Genomic DNA, 18,406 nt, shown 5'->3' with positions numbered 1-18,406 from the left:
CATGCAGAATTCTGTAGTTCTAGCTGTCGATATAGAGGAACAAGGGCCATGGTTATATGTACCATAAGCTCTACGAACATATTACTCTTCCCATTGAAAATGTTATTGAGCAATCCCCTGGCACCTAATGTATTGCTCCCACTTTTCCCCTATTTAACTTAAGTTATGTATTTTAATTTAGAGAGCTTGTTGTTTTCATTACATGATATCATGTTATCAGCAAAAAATATCACACATATACCTTTCTTACCACCAATGGCAACAGCACTTCCTTTTACCAACCCTGGAACAAGTCCTGGCAAATTTGAGCTTCTGGTACTTCTGGGAGAGGTGACCACGGACCCTTTACTTCTGTTAACAAAAATGCAAAACAATAACACACGCAGACAAAGTTCCAGTTACCTTTTGGTTTGCAACATGGTATTGGCACAATGCACTCTTCTTTTATGTGTAGCTTAAGTTGTGGATTACAGCCCCCGACATGCTGGCCACGGTGGTCAATACACAATACCACTCGGTAACGTAAGCCTCGGCCACAGGTCACCGTGCACTAAGGGAGACAATACAATAATCTTACTCCACAGATTCTTTTAAAAATATTTTTTAAAAATAATGTCATTCATAAATATGAATTTGGAAGCTTTAAGTCCTTACCCAAAGCCCACTGAAGTAAAGTGGAGTCTTTCCATTGACTTCAGTGGGTGTGGCATCAGGACTTAATTGAAAACTTTAAGTGAAAACTATAATAGCTGTTCCATCAGATTTCAGATGAACATTATTTAAATATAACCTTGCATTGCCAAGTGACTAAAGTATATTAGTGATGGCTAGTAATTGACAAACCTCTAAAGATGTGTTTGTGGGGGTGGGGGTGGGGTGGGGGATGTCTTCCTGGGTTCTGCAAAGCTTATCTGAACAGCTACAGTCTATAATGGAACCGTGAATCTACTGAGAATAAGCTCTCTCACAACATTTTTAGTGGTTTTTGATTTACGTTGGGTAAGAAAAAACATCAGAATGTTTCTCCAACTGTATTTCAGTGATCTTATTTGGATGAACTTAGGAAACATAGAAGTGTTATCTGTCCATGTCAGATAAGCAGAACCAAGATATGTTGGCTCTGTATTCCTGTTACTGTAATGAAAGGTAAGAAGAGTGCTAGGAAAATCATCTATATAGATCTCTCTCAATTCCCAAACAGCCATATTCTTGGCAAATTATCTGCAGTGGAGGATTACATCCAGAGGTGAAAGTAAGCTAGTACAGTGTGGTATGGTGTACCAGTAAGAGCTGGTACACAGTTGACCCTACCGGCAGGGAGCAGCTTCCCCAGGGCCTGGCAATTTAAAAGGGCCCAGAGCTCCCAGCAGCGGCCAGAGCCCCTGAACCTTTAAATCGCCACCAAAGCCCTGGGGCTCCTGGCCGCTGCCGCTGCTATCATGGGGCTCCGGCGGTGATTTAAAGGCCCGAGGGCTCCCAGCTGCCGCTACCGCAGCTGGAGCCCCCAGTCCTTTAAATCATGACCAGAGCCCCAGCATGGTGGCGGTGGCCAGGAGCCCCTGGCCCCGGCCCCAGCCCCACCCCTTCTGGTTGAGCTGCCCCCCCACCTTGCTCAGGACTCTGACCTCCCTGTATCCCAGTAAGTCCCTTAAGTTACTTTCACCCCTGATTACATCTATCAAGAAGTTGGAGACAAAAGTCCTGATTTTTAAAGAGCTTCTCACTCTGATTTTGTGGCTATAATTTTGCCTCCACATAAAGTTGCAAGCACAGTTCTGCAGGTACAAAAACCTGCATGCATTTTATTCCACAGAGATATCTTACATCATCAATTGTAGGCTAAATCAGGTAGACAAATATCTACTGCTAAGTGCCACAAAATGTGCCTGCCATTATTTTTGCCTGCAATTATATCACTGCACACAATTAGAGGCTGCCTTTCAAAATTAGGTATAAATAATTTTTCAGTTTACCTGAGACCATTCCATAGCTACCCACTTAGGACAATCAAACAGATTACAGGTTTGCATGACCTTGGGCTTGGGGGCATACATGCATTTCCATTCTTCTACTTGCAGTATCTCTCCATGTATGGTCTCCTCTACACAAACAAAGCTCCTCCTCTGAATTCCACCTCCACAGGAAACAGAACATGCAGTCCAAGGATTATGTTCCCAGCTAGGGGAAAAAACAACCAAACCCCAAATACATTAAAAATAATGCCATCTATAAAGCATAGCAAAATATTGAACCCAATCTTATTTCCACCGATGTGAACGGAAATTTTGCCACTGACTTCAAAAGGAAACAGAATCAGGTTTATTTTCTGACATTTGAACAAAAATGTATATAGAATCAGAAACATATTGTGCCTTTGTTTCAGGCTTTCTTTCTGCTATGTGCCAAAATGAATACACAAATAAATGGGCTAAAATGCCCAGGTAAATTTCCTGAAGTGTTTGGAATAACCTGATTCTCTTGTATACATTTTGAGGAGTTAAAGCAGAAATACAATGTATTTGATTATTTGAATAATGTTTAGAATGAATCAACATAATGAAGTGTGATCCACACTTAGGCTACTACTTTACATGGCTACATGTAATTTTTCATCATTATTATTTGGTTAGCACCAACAATGTGCTTGAGGCTGTATAAAAATAAAAGCCCCTGCTCTGAAAAGCTTACAGCCCCAGAGATAAACATACTGAAGATCAAACTTGCTGTGACGTCAGAAGTGGGGAAGACGGTAAAGTTATACATTTTCAGTGGCTTTATCTCATACTCTAAGCACAAACCACACATTTAGGCATCTACTCTTTCACAAAAGACAGTAAATAAATACTGAAGACATACTCAAGGATCTTCCTGACATAAGTGTATCATTGACAATTACAAACTACAAGGCCTCTATCCTGGGCTCCTACTTTGGTTCTCACATAGCCCTACTCAATCCCTCATTGCCCCATCCACCTGCCCCCCAAAGAAACCTGGGGAAATAGTTGGGTCCTGCGCCTGGTCTTTAAAGCTCGTCACATCTTAGCTTTGGCAAATCAAGGCAGGAAGTGAGTAAGAAGACTTTACTATAGCCAGTCTAAAATCTTTAAATATTACAATTGCAGTGGCTCAGAAAAGAACTGTGAAAAAAAATGACATCATTTATGATGAGACTCAGCCAATACAGAAATATCCCACCTAAATCAATTCATCAAGAGTAACATAGGTTTTGTAAAGGAAGTCATAATATCAGAGTAGATGGAGCAGAAGCCTATAAATCAAAGGCAGACTTCAGTAAGTACTACCTACTCCCTACGATACAGAAGGTAACTCAAGAATACTTCCTATTTTAAATAATTCATTAAACTGTCCACAAGAAACATATCAATCAGGTTCAAACACTATACCACAGAGTCAATTTTAAACATACAAAAACCTCCTTTGAACTTTAAACATAGAATATATGCTCAAAAGCAGACAACATATAGCTGACTGACTAAATATTCGTTTCACATTACCAGAGAAAAAGGCATTTAAAATGTCACAGTTATACTTTTCACTATTTTACCTAAACAAATGGCCAGTGTTAAAATCAACTCATTTTCTTTGAAAATATCAGGAACTAAAGAACAATTAGCTGTTCAATGAGTTAGCAGCTCATTGATTCATATGTGTAAGGTTGACTGTACTAGATGTAATACTACTCTTAGAAGTGTTTATAGCATAAAATTTTATAGTTGTTTTTCTTTATCTCATCAGTTTCGAACACACTCCAGTTCCCATATTCCCTTGAGCATTTTCAAGATGGAGTGAGGTCCAGGGCTACTGGGGGGAGGAGGGGAAGTGTCGTGGGCAGGCAGTCAAGGAGACACTTTCCAGAACCCGCAACTGTCAAGGGATCCTCAACAGTCCAACAAGTCTGAGATATATGGAGGCATTCCAAAAGCCTTAAAAGAAAATTTTTATCCTGGGAAATTTTTCTGTTTATTTCAAAGATCTCCATCTGTAGAAACATTTCAGAAGGACGTTTACAGCTCCAGCCGCAAGAGAACTCTTTCAAGAGCCTGCAGTGTGCATTGTGACTTTCTCATAACTTCCTCATTTGAATGAGAAAATGGGGGTGAATGCCACAGGATTGCAAAGCAGCCCTGCAAGTGGCCTTTGTATTACATGGGAGATGACTGCTGCTCAAGAAAAGCGAGCCAGTAAAGCTTTGGTGAAGAGCATCTACAGCACTTTGTTTTATGCCTGTTATGTGTGAACAGCCATGCTCAGCACTTGAACAGGTAAAAAGCAGAATTAATGTGGAGTATCTGCAACAACTTTACAGGCAATAAGTACAGAGTGTATATATGTGAGAATTGTTGCAGTATTTAGCTGCTGACTGGGCCAGATTCACCAGCTGGTACAAGAATGTGCAAAGTGGCCAGGTGTTTCCACCATCGCCCTCTTCTAGTTCTGTTAGAGAAGGGCAGCTTTCTTCTTCCACTGAAGCTCTTTAAGAGCACTCCCAGTGAAGGGTAGAGCAGCGATACATTGAATCAGCCTGCCTTGTTCTCGCCCCTTCCTTAAGCAATGCCACCAACTTTTGGGTGTATGCTGGCTGCTCACTGGTCTCTGAGTAGATGGGGTGGTCATGACTGCTTTAAACCAACAAAACTAATGCAGCCCCCAGTGAGATTTCACACATGGGGACTAGGCCAGTGTCTGCTGGCACAGACCTGGAGTGATGTGAGCCCTTATCTGTAGTTCTTAATGCTTGAAATGAGAACAGCTGCCCATGACTTCACCGTCCTTATGATCTCCTTCACCATGGACAGTGCTGTACAGACTCTACAGGCACAGTACAGCACAGAAGGGAAACAAAACCTTAATTTCAACTGGTTTCCTGAGCCACTCAGAACATGAAGCATTGATATAAACAAATTGTGCTGAGGTCAACACAGAGAAATCTGCAGAGTCTGGCAGCAGAAGGAAAAGAGGAAAGGGGAAAAGATAGGAGCAGGATAACTGCAAAACTCCAGTACTAAGCCACAGGAGAAAACATCTCCACCTATCTGACAAAGCCAAAAAACATCAGAGAGCAGCATATCCTCAGCTGTGTAAATTGTCAAGTCAATGGAGCTATCATAATTTGCACCAGTTGATGGAATCAAGTGAGTCTACAAGTTCACTCTTCTCCCACCATATTTCTGTTTATTCAGAAAAATATATTTTTAATTTTAGTTTTTCATTAAACAATTGACCAAATCCTCAGATGGTGTAAATCTGCTTACCTCCACTGACTGTACTGAATTAAATCAGCTGCTGATCTGACCCAGTGTTTTTATATTGAAGTCCCTAACTTCTATATAAAAAAAAATCTAGCACGTTTCAGATATGCACTAAATTAATTTTCTGACCATCTCAGGTGAAACAATGCTCTCAAACCACTTAGGTAATGAAGAAGCACAGAAAATTCCATATCTGCAAAGTACTAAAGCAGTGTGTATATGAACAAACAGCTTGTAGAAATAAACAACAAAAAGAACAGAAGAGCAATATATTTTAAAAAGCAAAGAATTCATTCCCAGAGTGCCTCATTACATCAATAGTTACACTGAACGCACGTATTTTTTATTAATCAAACCAAAATATACCTTCACAGAAAAAATGAATAAATACATGCATTTTAGAGGAAATTTTAACAGACTATTACTTCTGCACTAAATAGTTACGCACTTAGCAGGTTTTTGCTGCAGTAACAGAGGGCCCAATCCTGCAACGCTTTACTTAGGAATAGTCCCATTCAAGTCACTCACATGCACAGTGTTTGCAGGATTGAGCCCAAGATCTACTCTCTTCTGTATAACTTGGAAGATCAACTACTACGATAGTCTGCAAAGACAGTAGATAATGTTCTAAGCTATACAGTGATTTGAGTCTTTGTATTTGAATCTTGAATTCCCACGGAAATCTCATCCTAATGCTGACCTACATGTTTTAGTCCCCATACATACCGAGGAAGAGGCTGGAAGTGATCATAGGGCATGATTTCTTTAAATCCATCACTGTCAATAAAAGAAATATGGCATCATTATTTTTCATATCCGAGATGGTATTTGCTGTACATGTTATGCACAATCATGTTTAAAAGTGAACAAATCCCACCATGAGATCAGGAAAAGTGAGACCGGCTACAGGATCTTCCTGTGGAACAAGCTGACCCATTATGTACCCATCATTTCTGAAGATGCTGGAAACGCTCAGTCTATTAACTCCTTAATTCATTCCACAAAAATGGAAAAAGCAATTTCTCCTCAAAAGGCAATGAATGACCACTACACAGTTCTATGTAATCCTCCTGTGTGTGACTCCTCCCAGATTGTGCCACTTCCCCAGGATGCACAGTCATTTCTTAACAAAGAAATGGACACCACAGAGAAATCCGTAATAAAGGGATCCGTGGAAGGTGCATGCAGCTGAAAAAATGCATGATAAGGATTCAATCTATGGAGGTGCTGAGCACTTCCTGGAAGGTGCTCAGCACCCTCAACTGCTGCTTACTTGAATTACAGAAGTTGCTCAGCACCTAGCAGGAGTAGGCTCCGAGGTTAAGGGAAGGTCTATTCCTCAGGTCTGCAAGGAGAAGTGAAATAGGACATTATTTCCCCTCATCCCCTGGTCTGTCTTTGTAGGGTAAATGTGTATAGCAAGAGCTCAGAATTTCTACTTTTTTACCTGTCGTGCTCCCACAGCTTTATCAGATATACTGTATTAAAATCTTGCCATTCTGTCTATCAACTGGCATTTTAGAAAAGAACTTTTAAAGTCTGTGCATCTATACTTAGTAGAGGTCACCATCAATGATTATATTTAACACGGATTAAAGGAAATGGACAGTTTAGCTATAGGAAATGAAATCCATTCAGAGTGTTTCCTCCTCTTCTGATATATAACTCTAGTCCAGCCAGATGGCATATTAACGTGAGGTTCTGGGACTTGACACTGTGAAGTATTTTAAGATACTTCAGCAGAGCCAGGAAACCTCACCAGACAATCCAAAAGTAAGTTAGTTTTAAATACCAATGTGCAATTCAATACAGTTTATGTATACTGTAGCCTTTATAATTTGGAAATAATATTCAGTGGTATTTGCACCAGAAGTACCTTTATTTGAATTGATTTTTTTCTGACTATCTTGTAACTTTAAAAAATATCCCCCCAAAACTTTAAATATTATGTGACCAATTGTAGAGTGAAAATGGTGAATGAAATTTTTATACCAGACAGATGGAGAATCCAGAATAAATCACGTGCAAGAACTTCATGCTGAATGAGGAATGGAGCTACTACCTCCCTTTAATGAGAAATCCTGAATAACATATGACAGCATCGATAAATCCAAAAGCAGACATACAGTCCCTCATGTTCACATAATCCTACAAAATGTATGCACTGTTGCCATAGGGTATGTCTACACCACAATTGGGAGGCACCAGTACAGCCTGTGTAGACACATCCAAGCTAGCTTTGATTAAGGTAGCTTGCTAAAAATAGTGATGTAGCCACAGCGACCCAAGCTAGCTATCTGAGTAAAACTTCACCTGGGACCATAGGCACATATTTGGGGGGGCTAGTCCATACTGTTGTTTGTGCCACAGCAGCCATACTGCTATGTTTAATGAGCTAGTTCAATCAAAGCTAGCTTGAATATTTCTACATGTGCTGTTCTGATGGCAGGGTAGACATATCCATAGAGCTCTCCAAGAAATCTGCAGCAAAGGTGGCCACGAACAAAAACAAATTGACTATTGAAACCACCTCTGTGTAAGCTTGAAGAAGTGCTTCAAGTCTGTTTGTGATGGTGCAAATGTCAGACTTTCTTTAATGTCCTGAACAATTAAGATTAAGCAGTCCTGAAGATCAAAGTGTGTCAAAAGTCAAATAAATATGGTTACTTGCTCCTTAGTAACTAAAAATACCATCCCACTTACATATTTGTCATACAAACCTAGAAGGACAGGGATCCATGTTGCATTCCTTTAGTTTAGGCTTTGGTTTCTTATTTTCTGGGTAGTAGTGACAGTAGTGATCAGGAACAACTCGCTTCAAACGAATATCCACACATTCAGCAGAGTTAAGTTGATAACCTAAAATGGGAGCAAAAGATGAACATGCTAATGCCTGTGATGAAGGAAGATAAATTCAAACAGCTTTCTTTTCTCAAATACTGAACTATACACCCAGTTAAATGCAGTGATTTTTGTGGGGTTTTTTTTAAATGAGGAAACGCTGTTTTTTTTAATAAGAAAATGCCGTACTCGGACATATAGGGCCAGATCTTCAGTCAGCAGCTGAAGTCAAGGAAGCTATATCAATTAACATCAACTGAGAGTCTGGCCCTTTGTTCTGGTAGTGTTTTAGGAAGACACTCAAAATAACAAATTTTTAACAGATGCAGTTATACACCTACTAGGGCACCTCACTGGTCACTTTCTTGAGGTGCACAATTGGATGGCCGTGTTGTACGTCCACATTAATAAAATCCACACAGAAGGGTTTACTGAGTGCACTACTGAGAGGTGTATTAGGTGGTCATGTGTGGTACGAAAAATACTTAAAACAGAAAGCCAAAGGAATTGGAGATGAGGTCCAAAGACATTGTTAAGTTAAACTTTAGAAAACAAAGAAATATTTTCAAGAACATTCCTAGTTAAAGAGCCAAGAAAAGAAAACCTGAAGTAACTACTTGGTGGAAATATCTGCATAAAAGGACTGGTTAACAGAAAAGATCTGTTTCAGAGAAGCAGCCGTGTTAGTCTGTATTCACAAAAAGAAAAGGAGTACTTGTGGCACCTTAGAGACTAACAAATTTATTTGAGCATAAGCTTTCGTGAGCTACAGTTCACTTCATCGGATGCATTCAGTGGAAAAGATCTGAATTTAATAAACCACTAGGTTGCTTTCTTGGCTAAGGAAAAAAAAGCTTATTCACAGGAATTGTCTTTTACTGAAACAGAGAAGACAAGAAGGATGTTCTGGTATGTGCTAAAAAAGAAAAAGGATGAAACCACAAGAATGAAAATCCAAATGGAGTCAATAAACTAAAAACATAACTGTGTCTACTGAAAATGCTGAAGTATCATATATCAATAGCTTCACTTATGTGTCTCTTGGCCGATCCAAAGTGTCATCATGCATGAGAGTGATAATCATAAAGAAAAACGAAGCAGTTCCAGCACCTTAAGCATGCATGTGCCAGTTCTTGTGAGCACCAAGCAGACCCAGAAGAATTACCAGTTGCAAACAAAATTCAGGTTTTTAAAACTTCCCTGTTTATTTGTATTTGTTTGCACAAATACAACCACACCTCTCCTTTCTGCACACCCGAGACTCTCCCTCAACACACAAAGATTACAGAACTGAATGTGGAGTGATCCAACTGAGACATGATATACTGGTGAACAGCTGATTCTAATTTTTTGTTGCATGGAACTTTTTCTATCTGAAATGTCTGAGTCATTTTAGTGCTGGTGAAAGAGCTCAGACAGCATCTGGAGACCAAATCTTCTATAAGATAATAGGTTCAGGCTGGGCAGCAGCAGTGCAAGTTTCCCCAGTAACATACAGTCCTCAACACTGCTTCTGTCTGGGGTCAGTGTGTAGCTGAATCTCCAGGCTCATTTATTTACTGGCCTTTCTCTCAGGACTGCCAACAAGAACACCAAGCTTTGTTGATAAAGATGGCGATTTCCTAATACGGACATCCATCCACTAGGAATTTCACTGAAGCTACCAGCTAATTTCAAAGAGAATAAGCAGCCGTTAGATAGTAATAATTTTTCAAGACAACACTGTCTTAGATTGGATTTGAGCCATCAACCTACAAGGGAAGGTGTCCATTGAGCTATCCAGTGTTTGCAATGCTCACAATAAAAAATATTATACTGTACACTTTTTCCCCTGTGAGGAATATAAGGGAAAAACACTTAGGCTTGCAATTCTACTTCTTTGACGATACCATTCCACAGGATTAGCATTCACATTTCGAATGAGAGTCATGTCTCAGAGGGCCAGAAATCTTCTGAGATAGAGGAGTTTCCCACCATAACCCTGGCTAGAGGCATGGGACCTAGGAATAGTAATTGTGAGTGTATGTTATTTCCATTTTTATGGTGGGGAAACTGAGACACAAAGAGATGTTGTGACTGGTCTGAGACAGCTGCAAAGAGAACCAGACTCTTCACTTGTACTTTAAGCACGTGACAAGGCTCTCTTATTTTTTTAACAAACAAACACACATGAGCCATTCTTTGAAAAACAGCATTTTAATGGGTCCTGCAATAGTGGGGTAATTATTTAGACTATTTTGATTTTTTTTAGTCTATATGAATAATACTAGTGTATTCTCTAAGAGAATGAGTATAGGAGCATTATTATCAGACTCCCTGTATCAGATGAATCTGCACCGGTGTAAAGCAGGTATAGGTGGTATAATCATTTCCTGTGCCAACTGCTTCTCCAACCACCACCTCTGCATAAGGAGAAGATAGCCTTGCACTTGTGATGTCCTGAGGCAGGATGGTGGGGGGGGATGGTGGAACTGAATTATCTTAATCCCCTGATTGTATAAATTCTGGAGTTTAAACTAGCAGTGGAAGTTGGAGTAGGCCCCCTGCTGGTCTGACTTTCACCAGGACCAACCTGCTGGGGTTCAGAGTGCCATACAGGGGTCACTGCAGCTACCACTGTCTACCTCATCCACTTGTAGTGGAGAATCGGGGCAAAGCAAATAAAATTGTAGTCAAGTGAATAAGCTTTAAAAGTGGATCTTAAACACTGTGCCACTTCTTTTGCATCACTCCATTTCTACCCCTCACTCTTTCTTCTTTCCCAGCTTTTCATTGTCTGTAATGTTCCTGTCTTTCCAGGTGGTTCCACTAGAAACTCTGATTTTACCTTTGACCCTCAATGTCCTCTCTCCATACGCTAAATATTAGAAATTTCACCTTCTAAATACTTCACATATCCACAAGTTTCATACTTTTGCTACAGCAAAAATACTACCCATGTGCCTCTATTTCTGCAAAGATGAGTATGCTAGTTTGTCAAAAAACCTCTCTTTGGTCACTTCACTTGGTCCAATACCATGCACCAAGTCTACAATTTTTTGCCTCATTGTTCACCTACCTCATCTCTCTTTTCTTCACTCCACTGACTTTCCTATCTATTAGCACTGCTCTAACATTCTCACTCTAACATTTAAATTTATAGGCAGAAATGCCTCCTTCCTCCCTTCTAGCTCTTAATCTCTGTCTTCCCATTTGATCTCTTTGTTCATCTTCCTGCGATCTTCATACTGCCATCCATTCTTTCTCATTTCTAGCCCCACATCACTCGGACTCTCCTCTCTTTATTTTTCTGAATCTCTTTCTCATAAGGTAATTCATTATCTTTACACTGACATTTGATAGTATGTAAAACAATAAAATATGACATACGTTTATATTAATTGCAGATATTACCTTGTACTCAGTCACTTATTTATCTGAACAACCACCAACGTGCAAAGCGGCATAACCTTATTTAACTGATTTAAAAAATGACACTGTATGAAAGTTATAAATCAGCCATATATAATCCACAGTTGTAAACACTCTTGAGCCACAGCCATTACTTACCTCCTCCACATGTTACAGTGCACGGGAAGAACTCTGTCTGTCTCCACTGATGACTTATGGGTTGATAGAAAAAGAACTGAACCACACTGTCTTTTGGGGCAGTATACCTGGTCTAAAGAGATTTCCATTACAACACATTTGTATGCTGTATGCCAATATTCATGACATTTCACAACATAACTCATATGTAATAATAATGCAGAGAGCTATTTGGCAATAAGGCAGAAAACCACACAGAAATCTGGAGCAATACAAACAGAAGTTTCTAATAATCAAACATTTGCATGTTGCCTTTTTCAAATTATTCTCCTGTAATTATGTAACAGCACTGAGAAGCCCCTCTGGTGATTTTTCTTCCCTTGCTGGCCAAGTTCCTGGGATGTGCCCTGCTGCTTTATAGTGCTATAAGCTACATTTTCAAAATTCCGTGACAAATATATGGGTCTAGAACTTGAACTGAGTACGGGGCATACAGAATCAGGTTCAGATAAGACATTGATCAATTGGATGTGCACACAATATCTGAGGTGTAAAATATTGTGCATTAGTGTATTTCTACAACATGCAAAACCAATGGCCTGCATCAAAGTGGAGTTATGACATAGGATCATTTGGCTGCAGTGTTGTTGTAGCTGTATTGGTCCCAGGATATGAGAGAGAGACATGAAGAAGAGTTCTGTGGCGCTTGAAACCCTGTCTCTTTCATGAACAGAAGTTGGTCCCATAAAAGATACTACCTTGTAAGATTATTTGTCATTTTCAATGGAAAAAAACTATGAGTAACTTTTCCTTTGGGTTCAGGCAAATTATTGATATTTTTGTGCACTTTTAATAGCTGCATATAGTCAGCCTGTGACCTGGGCAGATCAATAACTAATAACCTGGTATGATCAGCACTTGGATGGGCAACTCCAAAGGGTACATCTATGCTTGATAAAAGACTCATGGTATGGCGGTGGCTGTCCTGTGTCAGCTGACTTGGGCTTGTGGGGCTCAGGCTGTGGGGCTATAAAAATGCACAGGGTGGGAACCCACACATCTATACTGCAATTTTTAGCCCACACTCTACAAGCTCAAATCAGCTGACCCACGCTCTGAGAATTGGTGCTGGGGTTTTTATTGCAATGTAAAGATACCCAACGGGAAACCTGGGGTGCTACTGACAGTGAGGCTGTTGCTTCAGGAAGTGGCAATCATCCCTTTGATTTAATACTGAACCAATGCTACATCGTTTTGTCAGGGAGCATTGCAACACTATCCGTTGGATTAAATTCAAAACAGAGATCCTGGTTGCTTGGGTCATTAATGATCCCATGATGCTTTATGCTACAGTAAGGCTGTTAGCCCCAGAGTCTGGCCAAATTTCAGTTTGGCTCGTTATATTCTGCCCATCTAAATTACTTCCGCAGCTTTAATTAGACAGAATTTCTCCTTCCCTTTGCCTCCTAAACTCTATTGTTGTGTTTGCTGCGTGCTGTAAAACAGCTTCTACTTTCTACCCTAAAGTAGGTGAAAGAACTTCTATATATAATTTGTACTGTACTTTGGTATCTTGGGGATGAAGTGTGCCCTATAAATGTAAGACATTATTTATAAATTAAAACATGACAGGCTCCAGTCATTCACCTTAGCTACTAAATGCTTTTCTAGGGCTGCATTAGAAAGATCAGAATGCTGAGTCCTATCTGGGCCCATATCCACACAGGAATAACACCTACAGGATCTTCACAAAGAAATGAAAGTGTCAAGCTAATAGGAGTCAGGCTATGTCACCAATGGTGAGAGCTAAATTATCTATCCCCATTTGAGCAACACTCTTATTTGAAAAGTACCTTTAAAAACAATAAATCACAATTTCTTTCTGCTGTCAAGGACGGAAGCTGGGAAATTTCAGTACAGGGACCCTGACTGTAGAACTGGCTTCCCTTGCATGATCCACCAAAGACAGAGTTTAAAAATCTTCAAAAAGAGTATGGGAGAAGGCACATCTTTCATATTAGACATTTGTTTGATTATGGATGATGGTTCTTGGGGGAAATCTTAATTTTTATGTTGGTGGATAGTTTAATATAAAAATGGTTTTTTTTTCAGAGGTGCATATGCCATTATGATTAGTGCATAAAAAATCATAGTAATAACAATAAAAATAATTGGAAGCCATAAATGAAATGTATTAAAGCTTAGTAATTTTGCTTCCCTCCTGGGAGTTACGTGTTATGCACATATAACTTTTGGCATCGTCTTCAAATAAAACATTATTTTAAACTCAGAAAGGCATTTCATTCCTTACATATATTACCCAAAATGGGAGAGAAAATTTCCAGGAACCAATCAGCCAATGACAACTTATACAGAAATTATTTGAGGGTGTAGTGAAAGAAAACAATTCAGAAAAAAGAACAACATATTTGGAATGTTTTAATAATTAGGGAGACAAGGTGAGTGAGGTAATATCTTTTATTTACTTCACCCACCTTGTCTCTCTAATATCCTGGGATAAACATGGCTACAACACCACTGCATACTAATAATAATTAGGATGATTTACCTTGCAATTAACTCATCCTAGACAAGCATAGAGCTCAAACCACTATAGAGAAGAAATGTTTAGAAATGCTAATAACTTCCATTTTAAAAATGGGCAATTAAAATCAGAGTTCACAAAAATACAGGCTCATATGTTTGAGCATACCAAATAAGAATGTACAAATAATGTGTGCAAATATGCACATACATTTATCACCATCTTCATATTCCCCTTTATTAACTTTATTAACTTTACTAACTTGAATAATCTCATATCAGGGCTATAACATGGCTTTGAAATGAAATCATGAGAAATTCACCAGTTTCAAGTGAATTTCACTTTGAGAATTGAAGTTTATTCAGACTTTTAAATTTAAAACAAAAACTAAGATGTGTGCTCCCTGATACCTCCCTTCTCTTCCCTTCCCTTGTGAGATAAGCAGGTCCTAAAAAGCTAAAAAGATTAGACCCAACTAGCCTGCCTCTTCCAGTTCATCTCAGTCTTGCCTTTCTGATATCTGTATGCACCATTCAATCCCCCCTTTTAATACACATATATCTACTTTTAAGATAGAGCACTAAATTCACCACCAGAGTGAATGCCAGAAAAAGTGTTTACAGCATCTTATACCATTGTAAATAATGGTGGAGATCCTTAAAAATGGACAAGGTTCCCATAATGACTGGAAGAAATTAGTTGCATCTTTCCTTGTGTGAAAACTGTGTGTAAAATCCTTCACCATTCTCAGTGGCTTATTCAAAGCTGATAAGGTTCTGACTCTGCAATCAATCAGGTTTGTGCACACAGACTGCTGCACTTATTCAGACCTCCACTGAAGTCAATGGAAATGCATACAGGAGTGTGCCCATGCGGATCTGATTGACGTATCAAGGCCATAGTTCAGTGATATAAGCAGTGGTCCATTAGAACATACATATAAAGAACAAGGGAATATACAAATTGCCTTGTAACTATAGCACAATTGCATACACTTAAGTATAACATCTTCACTCGCCTTTGCTTTACATCCCAATATACTTCAAATATATTGGCAGACACAGTTTACAGCATGCCTAAACACATATCCTACCTTGATAATGAAATCTGCTCCCAGAGGTCCTTGAATCTTTATAGTTTCTCTATCCAAACTCTTCTGAAATTCAACAGTTGTGTTTTCTATGATAAATATTCCAGGGACATTAAAGCTGTGTTCTCCCTGGTCTCCCGGCAGTGTCTTCGACTCAATAACTAAAAAATAAAACATATAATTGATTAGGTCAAACAGAGTATATTTTTTATTTTCAAGTAAGTCAGAAAGCAATTTGAACAAATCATGACTTGCAAGAAGTAGCAGGTGTGTGCATAGGAAAACTGCATGAGCAGAGAACACTTCAGCTTTTGTGTTGTAGGATGATATATACATTCATGAAGTAGTTCGCTCAGCATTCTTTGGACACAATAATTATCTGCCTGATCATGCCATTCTTTTACATGGGCTATAAAGAGAGGTACTGTTAATACCATTTAACACAAATCAATTGCCTCAATATTATGTATCAAGCAATAGATTCAGTATGACAAACTGCAGGTGTTGATATAAACATTTACATCTTGAAGTTTCCACTATCAATGGACAACTACCTCAATATCTTTACCCTTCTAAGCATCTGGAAGCCATAACATAATTCTGAATATTTACTATGTTAACAAAGAGTTAGGCGAGTAGGTATGTCATATTCTTGGAACAGGTGATGATGAAAACCTTTCCACTGCTATTTTGCATTCTTTAGAAACGGAGTAAGCCAGTAGGCTACAATTTCCAAAAGACAGAAAAAAATTAGTATGGGATAACCTCCCACATATTGACTGTCCTATGTTGTCCGAACCTGGATGAAGAAGATATTAAGGAAGGAAAACTTCTGGGCACCCCATAACATGGTACGTGCCCAGTGCTGAAAGATAATATTGAATGCATGTGTTGGAATCAGGGGTTGGCTACACTCTTATTGAAGGGGTGTTTCAGAGTAAGGCATGGTCTATGCACAGATTTTGTACTGCATAACTATGTCAGTTATGGGAGTGATTTATAATGAAATAGTTATACCAGAACAACCCCTATCATCGATGCAGTTATACTAGTTTAAGGTGCCTTATACCAGTAAAGTTTATTCCTCTTCTCATACAGGAATAGCTATACCAGTATAAGAACCTTTATACCTATATAACTGTGTCCATATGAGGGGAAGTTGTACTACCTTAGATATAACATTACAGTTAAAGCAATACAAATTGTGTGTGTAGACAATCCCCAAGAGATCAGACTGGAGGAATTAAGGGATCTCAGCCATTTCTCCCTACTATCTTCTTTAAAATGACTTTGGATTAATGACCTCTCATTTTTTTCTGTCCAAAGTGCCAACTTTTCTCCTCAACTCCGAACATCTTAAAGGATAAAGCAATTATTTTGCAACATAGAAATTTGTGGGTTTTTTGCAAGAAATATACATAGGACAATTGATGTTCGTAAACCACATTTTTGTCACATTTGATGGAGTGCCTATTTCCTTTCTTTAGTGACCTAAGTTTACTAGTGAAAGTAGGCCCTTAACCAGGCTAGAAGGGTCCTGTCAAAAGCATTCTGTTCAGTTCAGTTATGACAGAGGAAAAGAAGTAGTCATAGGAAAGGGCAAATTGGTGAACAATGAATGTTTAGGGGAAAAGAAAAGGCAATTGTTTAATGATTAGTAACTGAATTTATATAATTCACTCCTCAGCACTTATGAGCTGGTTTATCAGCCAACTGAATAATTAAGAATATCAGCAGCAAAGGGACTATGGGTCAGTGTAGTTGAGGAACTGTCTTCATAATCTCCGACACTGTATGGATTCTGTAAAGTGTCTTCCATAATGCCTTGTGATGGTGCTACTACAAGCCCAAGATAGAGTCTTACAAAATATCTAGGAAGAAGAGCATTTGCAAGAGTCAACTGAGAAATCTGGATAAGGTACAGTGGGCCAAATCCATCACTGGTCCACTGAAAACAGTGGAGTTAGAACAGGGAATAATTTGGCTCACTACATCTAGACAGGTTTCGAAGTAGCAGCCATGTTAGTCTGTATTCGCAAAAAGAAAAGGAGTACTTGTGGCACCTTAGAGACTAGCAAATTTATTTGAGCATAAGCTTTCGTGAGCTATAGCTCACATCATCGGATGCATCCGATGAAGTGAGCTGTAGCTCACGAAAGCTTATGCTCAAATAAATTTGTTAGTCTCTAAGGTGCCACAAGTACTCCTTTTCTTTTTACATCTAGACAGTAAAAATAAAAATATTTGCTTTAAGGGATATAATTAATTTGTTAGATTTCTTTAAAAAGAATTGACATAATTTAAATAGCTTTTTGAGCCATTCTAAGTCTTAATGAGATAATAGAATCTGCCCTTTTGGAGACTTGGTGGACATGCAAACAAAGCTTCAAGATTTACTTTGAAATAGATGTTAAAATCTATGTTTACTTTGGGGGTTAGCAGATATGTTTTATATGATAAAAATTAACTCTTTAAAATAATATTTTTAAAAGGCCTCTTGGTGACAAGAGCCTATACCCTTCAAGAAGAAATGTAGTTTATATAGCACAGTAAATACACTAACTCTTCCCAATCTGGAGCCTTGGATTAAAATCTCGAATAAATCCCAAAATGAAATAAATTAACCTACTTCTTAATTTACCTAGTTAAAAAAATCCCTATGATTCATAACCATTTTCAGATTCTGTTTGGGAATGCAGTGGTGTCTAGATTAGGAATAAAGAAAAGGAGTACTTGTGGCACCTTAGAGACTAACAAATTTATTAGAGCATAAGCTAATTTGAGTATAATAAGTACAGTAACGAAAAGTTTTATTGTATGATACAGTACAGAATTTAATGCACCAAATGACAACACTTTCCTGCCTTTTGCCTAGATAGCCATCAAAATTCCACAACCTGTAAAATTGCCAGTATTTTAGACTAACCTTTTAAAATCTAATTTAATATAACCCTGTATTTTAAGGCAATTTTAGCATAATTTCAGCTTTCCTTGCTCCTGTACACTCTCTGAGAGTAATTTAACACCCTTGGATCTTATTTCAGTAATGGGATTAGGAATTAAGGGTCTGTTCCTGCTCTTTTTGAAGTAAATGGCAAAACTCAAACCACTTCAATGGGAGCAGGATCAGAC

General features: G+C 38.6%; 1 protein-coding gene across 1 annotated transcript in view; it reads right to left on the bottom strand.

Annotated features, from left to right (window-relative positions):
• ADAMTSL3 (ADAMTS like 3) overlaps window positions 1–18,406 on the bottom strand; it is a 308,922-nt gene that overhangs the window by 80,745 nt on the left and 209,771 nt on the right. The window contains 6 exon segments of the mRNA XM_038420609.2: window positions 403–550; window positions 1,974–2,178; window positions 5,997–6,047; window positions 7,991–8,129; window positions 11,661–11,772; window positions 15,278–15,435. Coding sequence (XP_038276537.1) covers window positions 403–550; window positions 1,974–2,178; window positions 5,997–6,047; window positions 7,991–8,129; window positions 11,661–11,772; window positions 15,278–15,435 — 813 coding nt within the window.

Source organism: Dermochelys coriacea, chromosome 10 (assembly GCF_009764565.3).
Source record: "Dermochelys coriacea isolate rDerCor1 chromosome 10, rDerCor1.pri.v4, whole genome shotgun sequence".
In the NCBI taxonomy this organism is placed as follows: Eukaryota; Metazoa; Chordata; order Testudines; family Dermochelyidae; genus Dermochelys; species Dermochelys coriacea.
The sequence above is the reverse complement of the archived record's forward strand: the minus strand, read 5'-3'. Positions and strand labels throughout refer to the sequence as shown.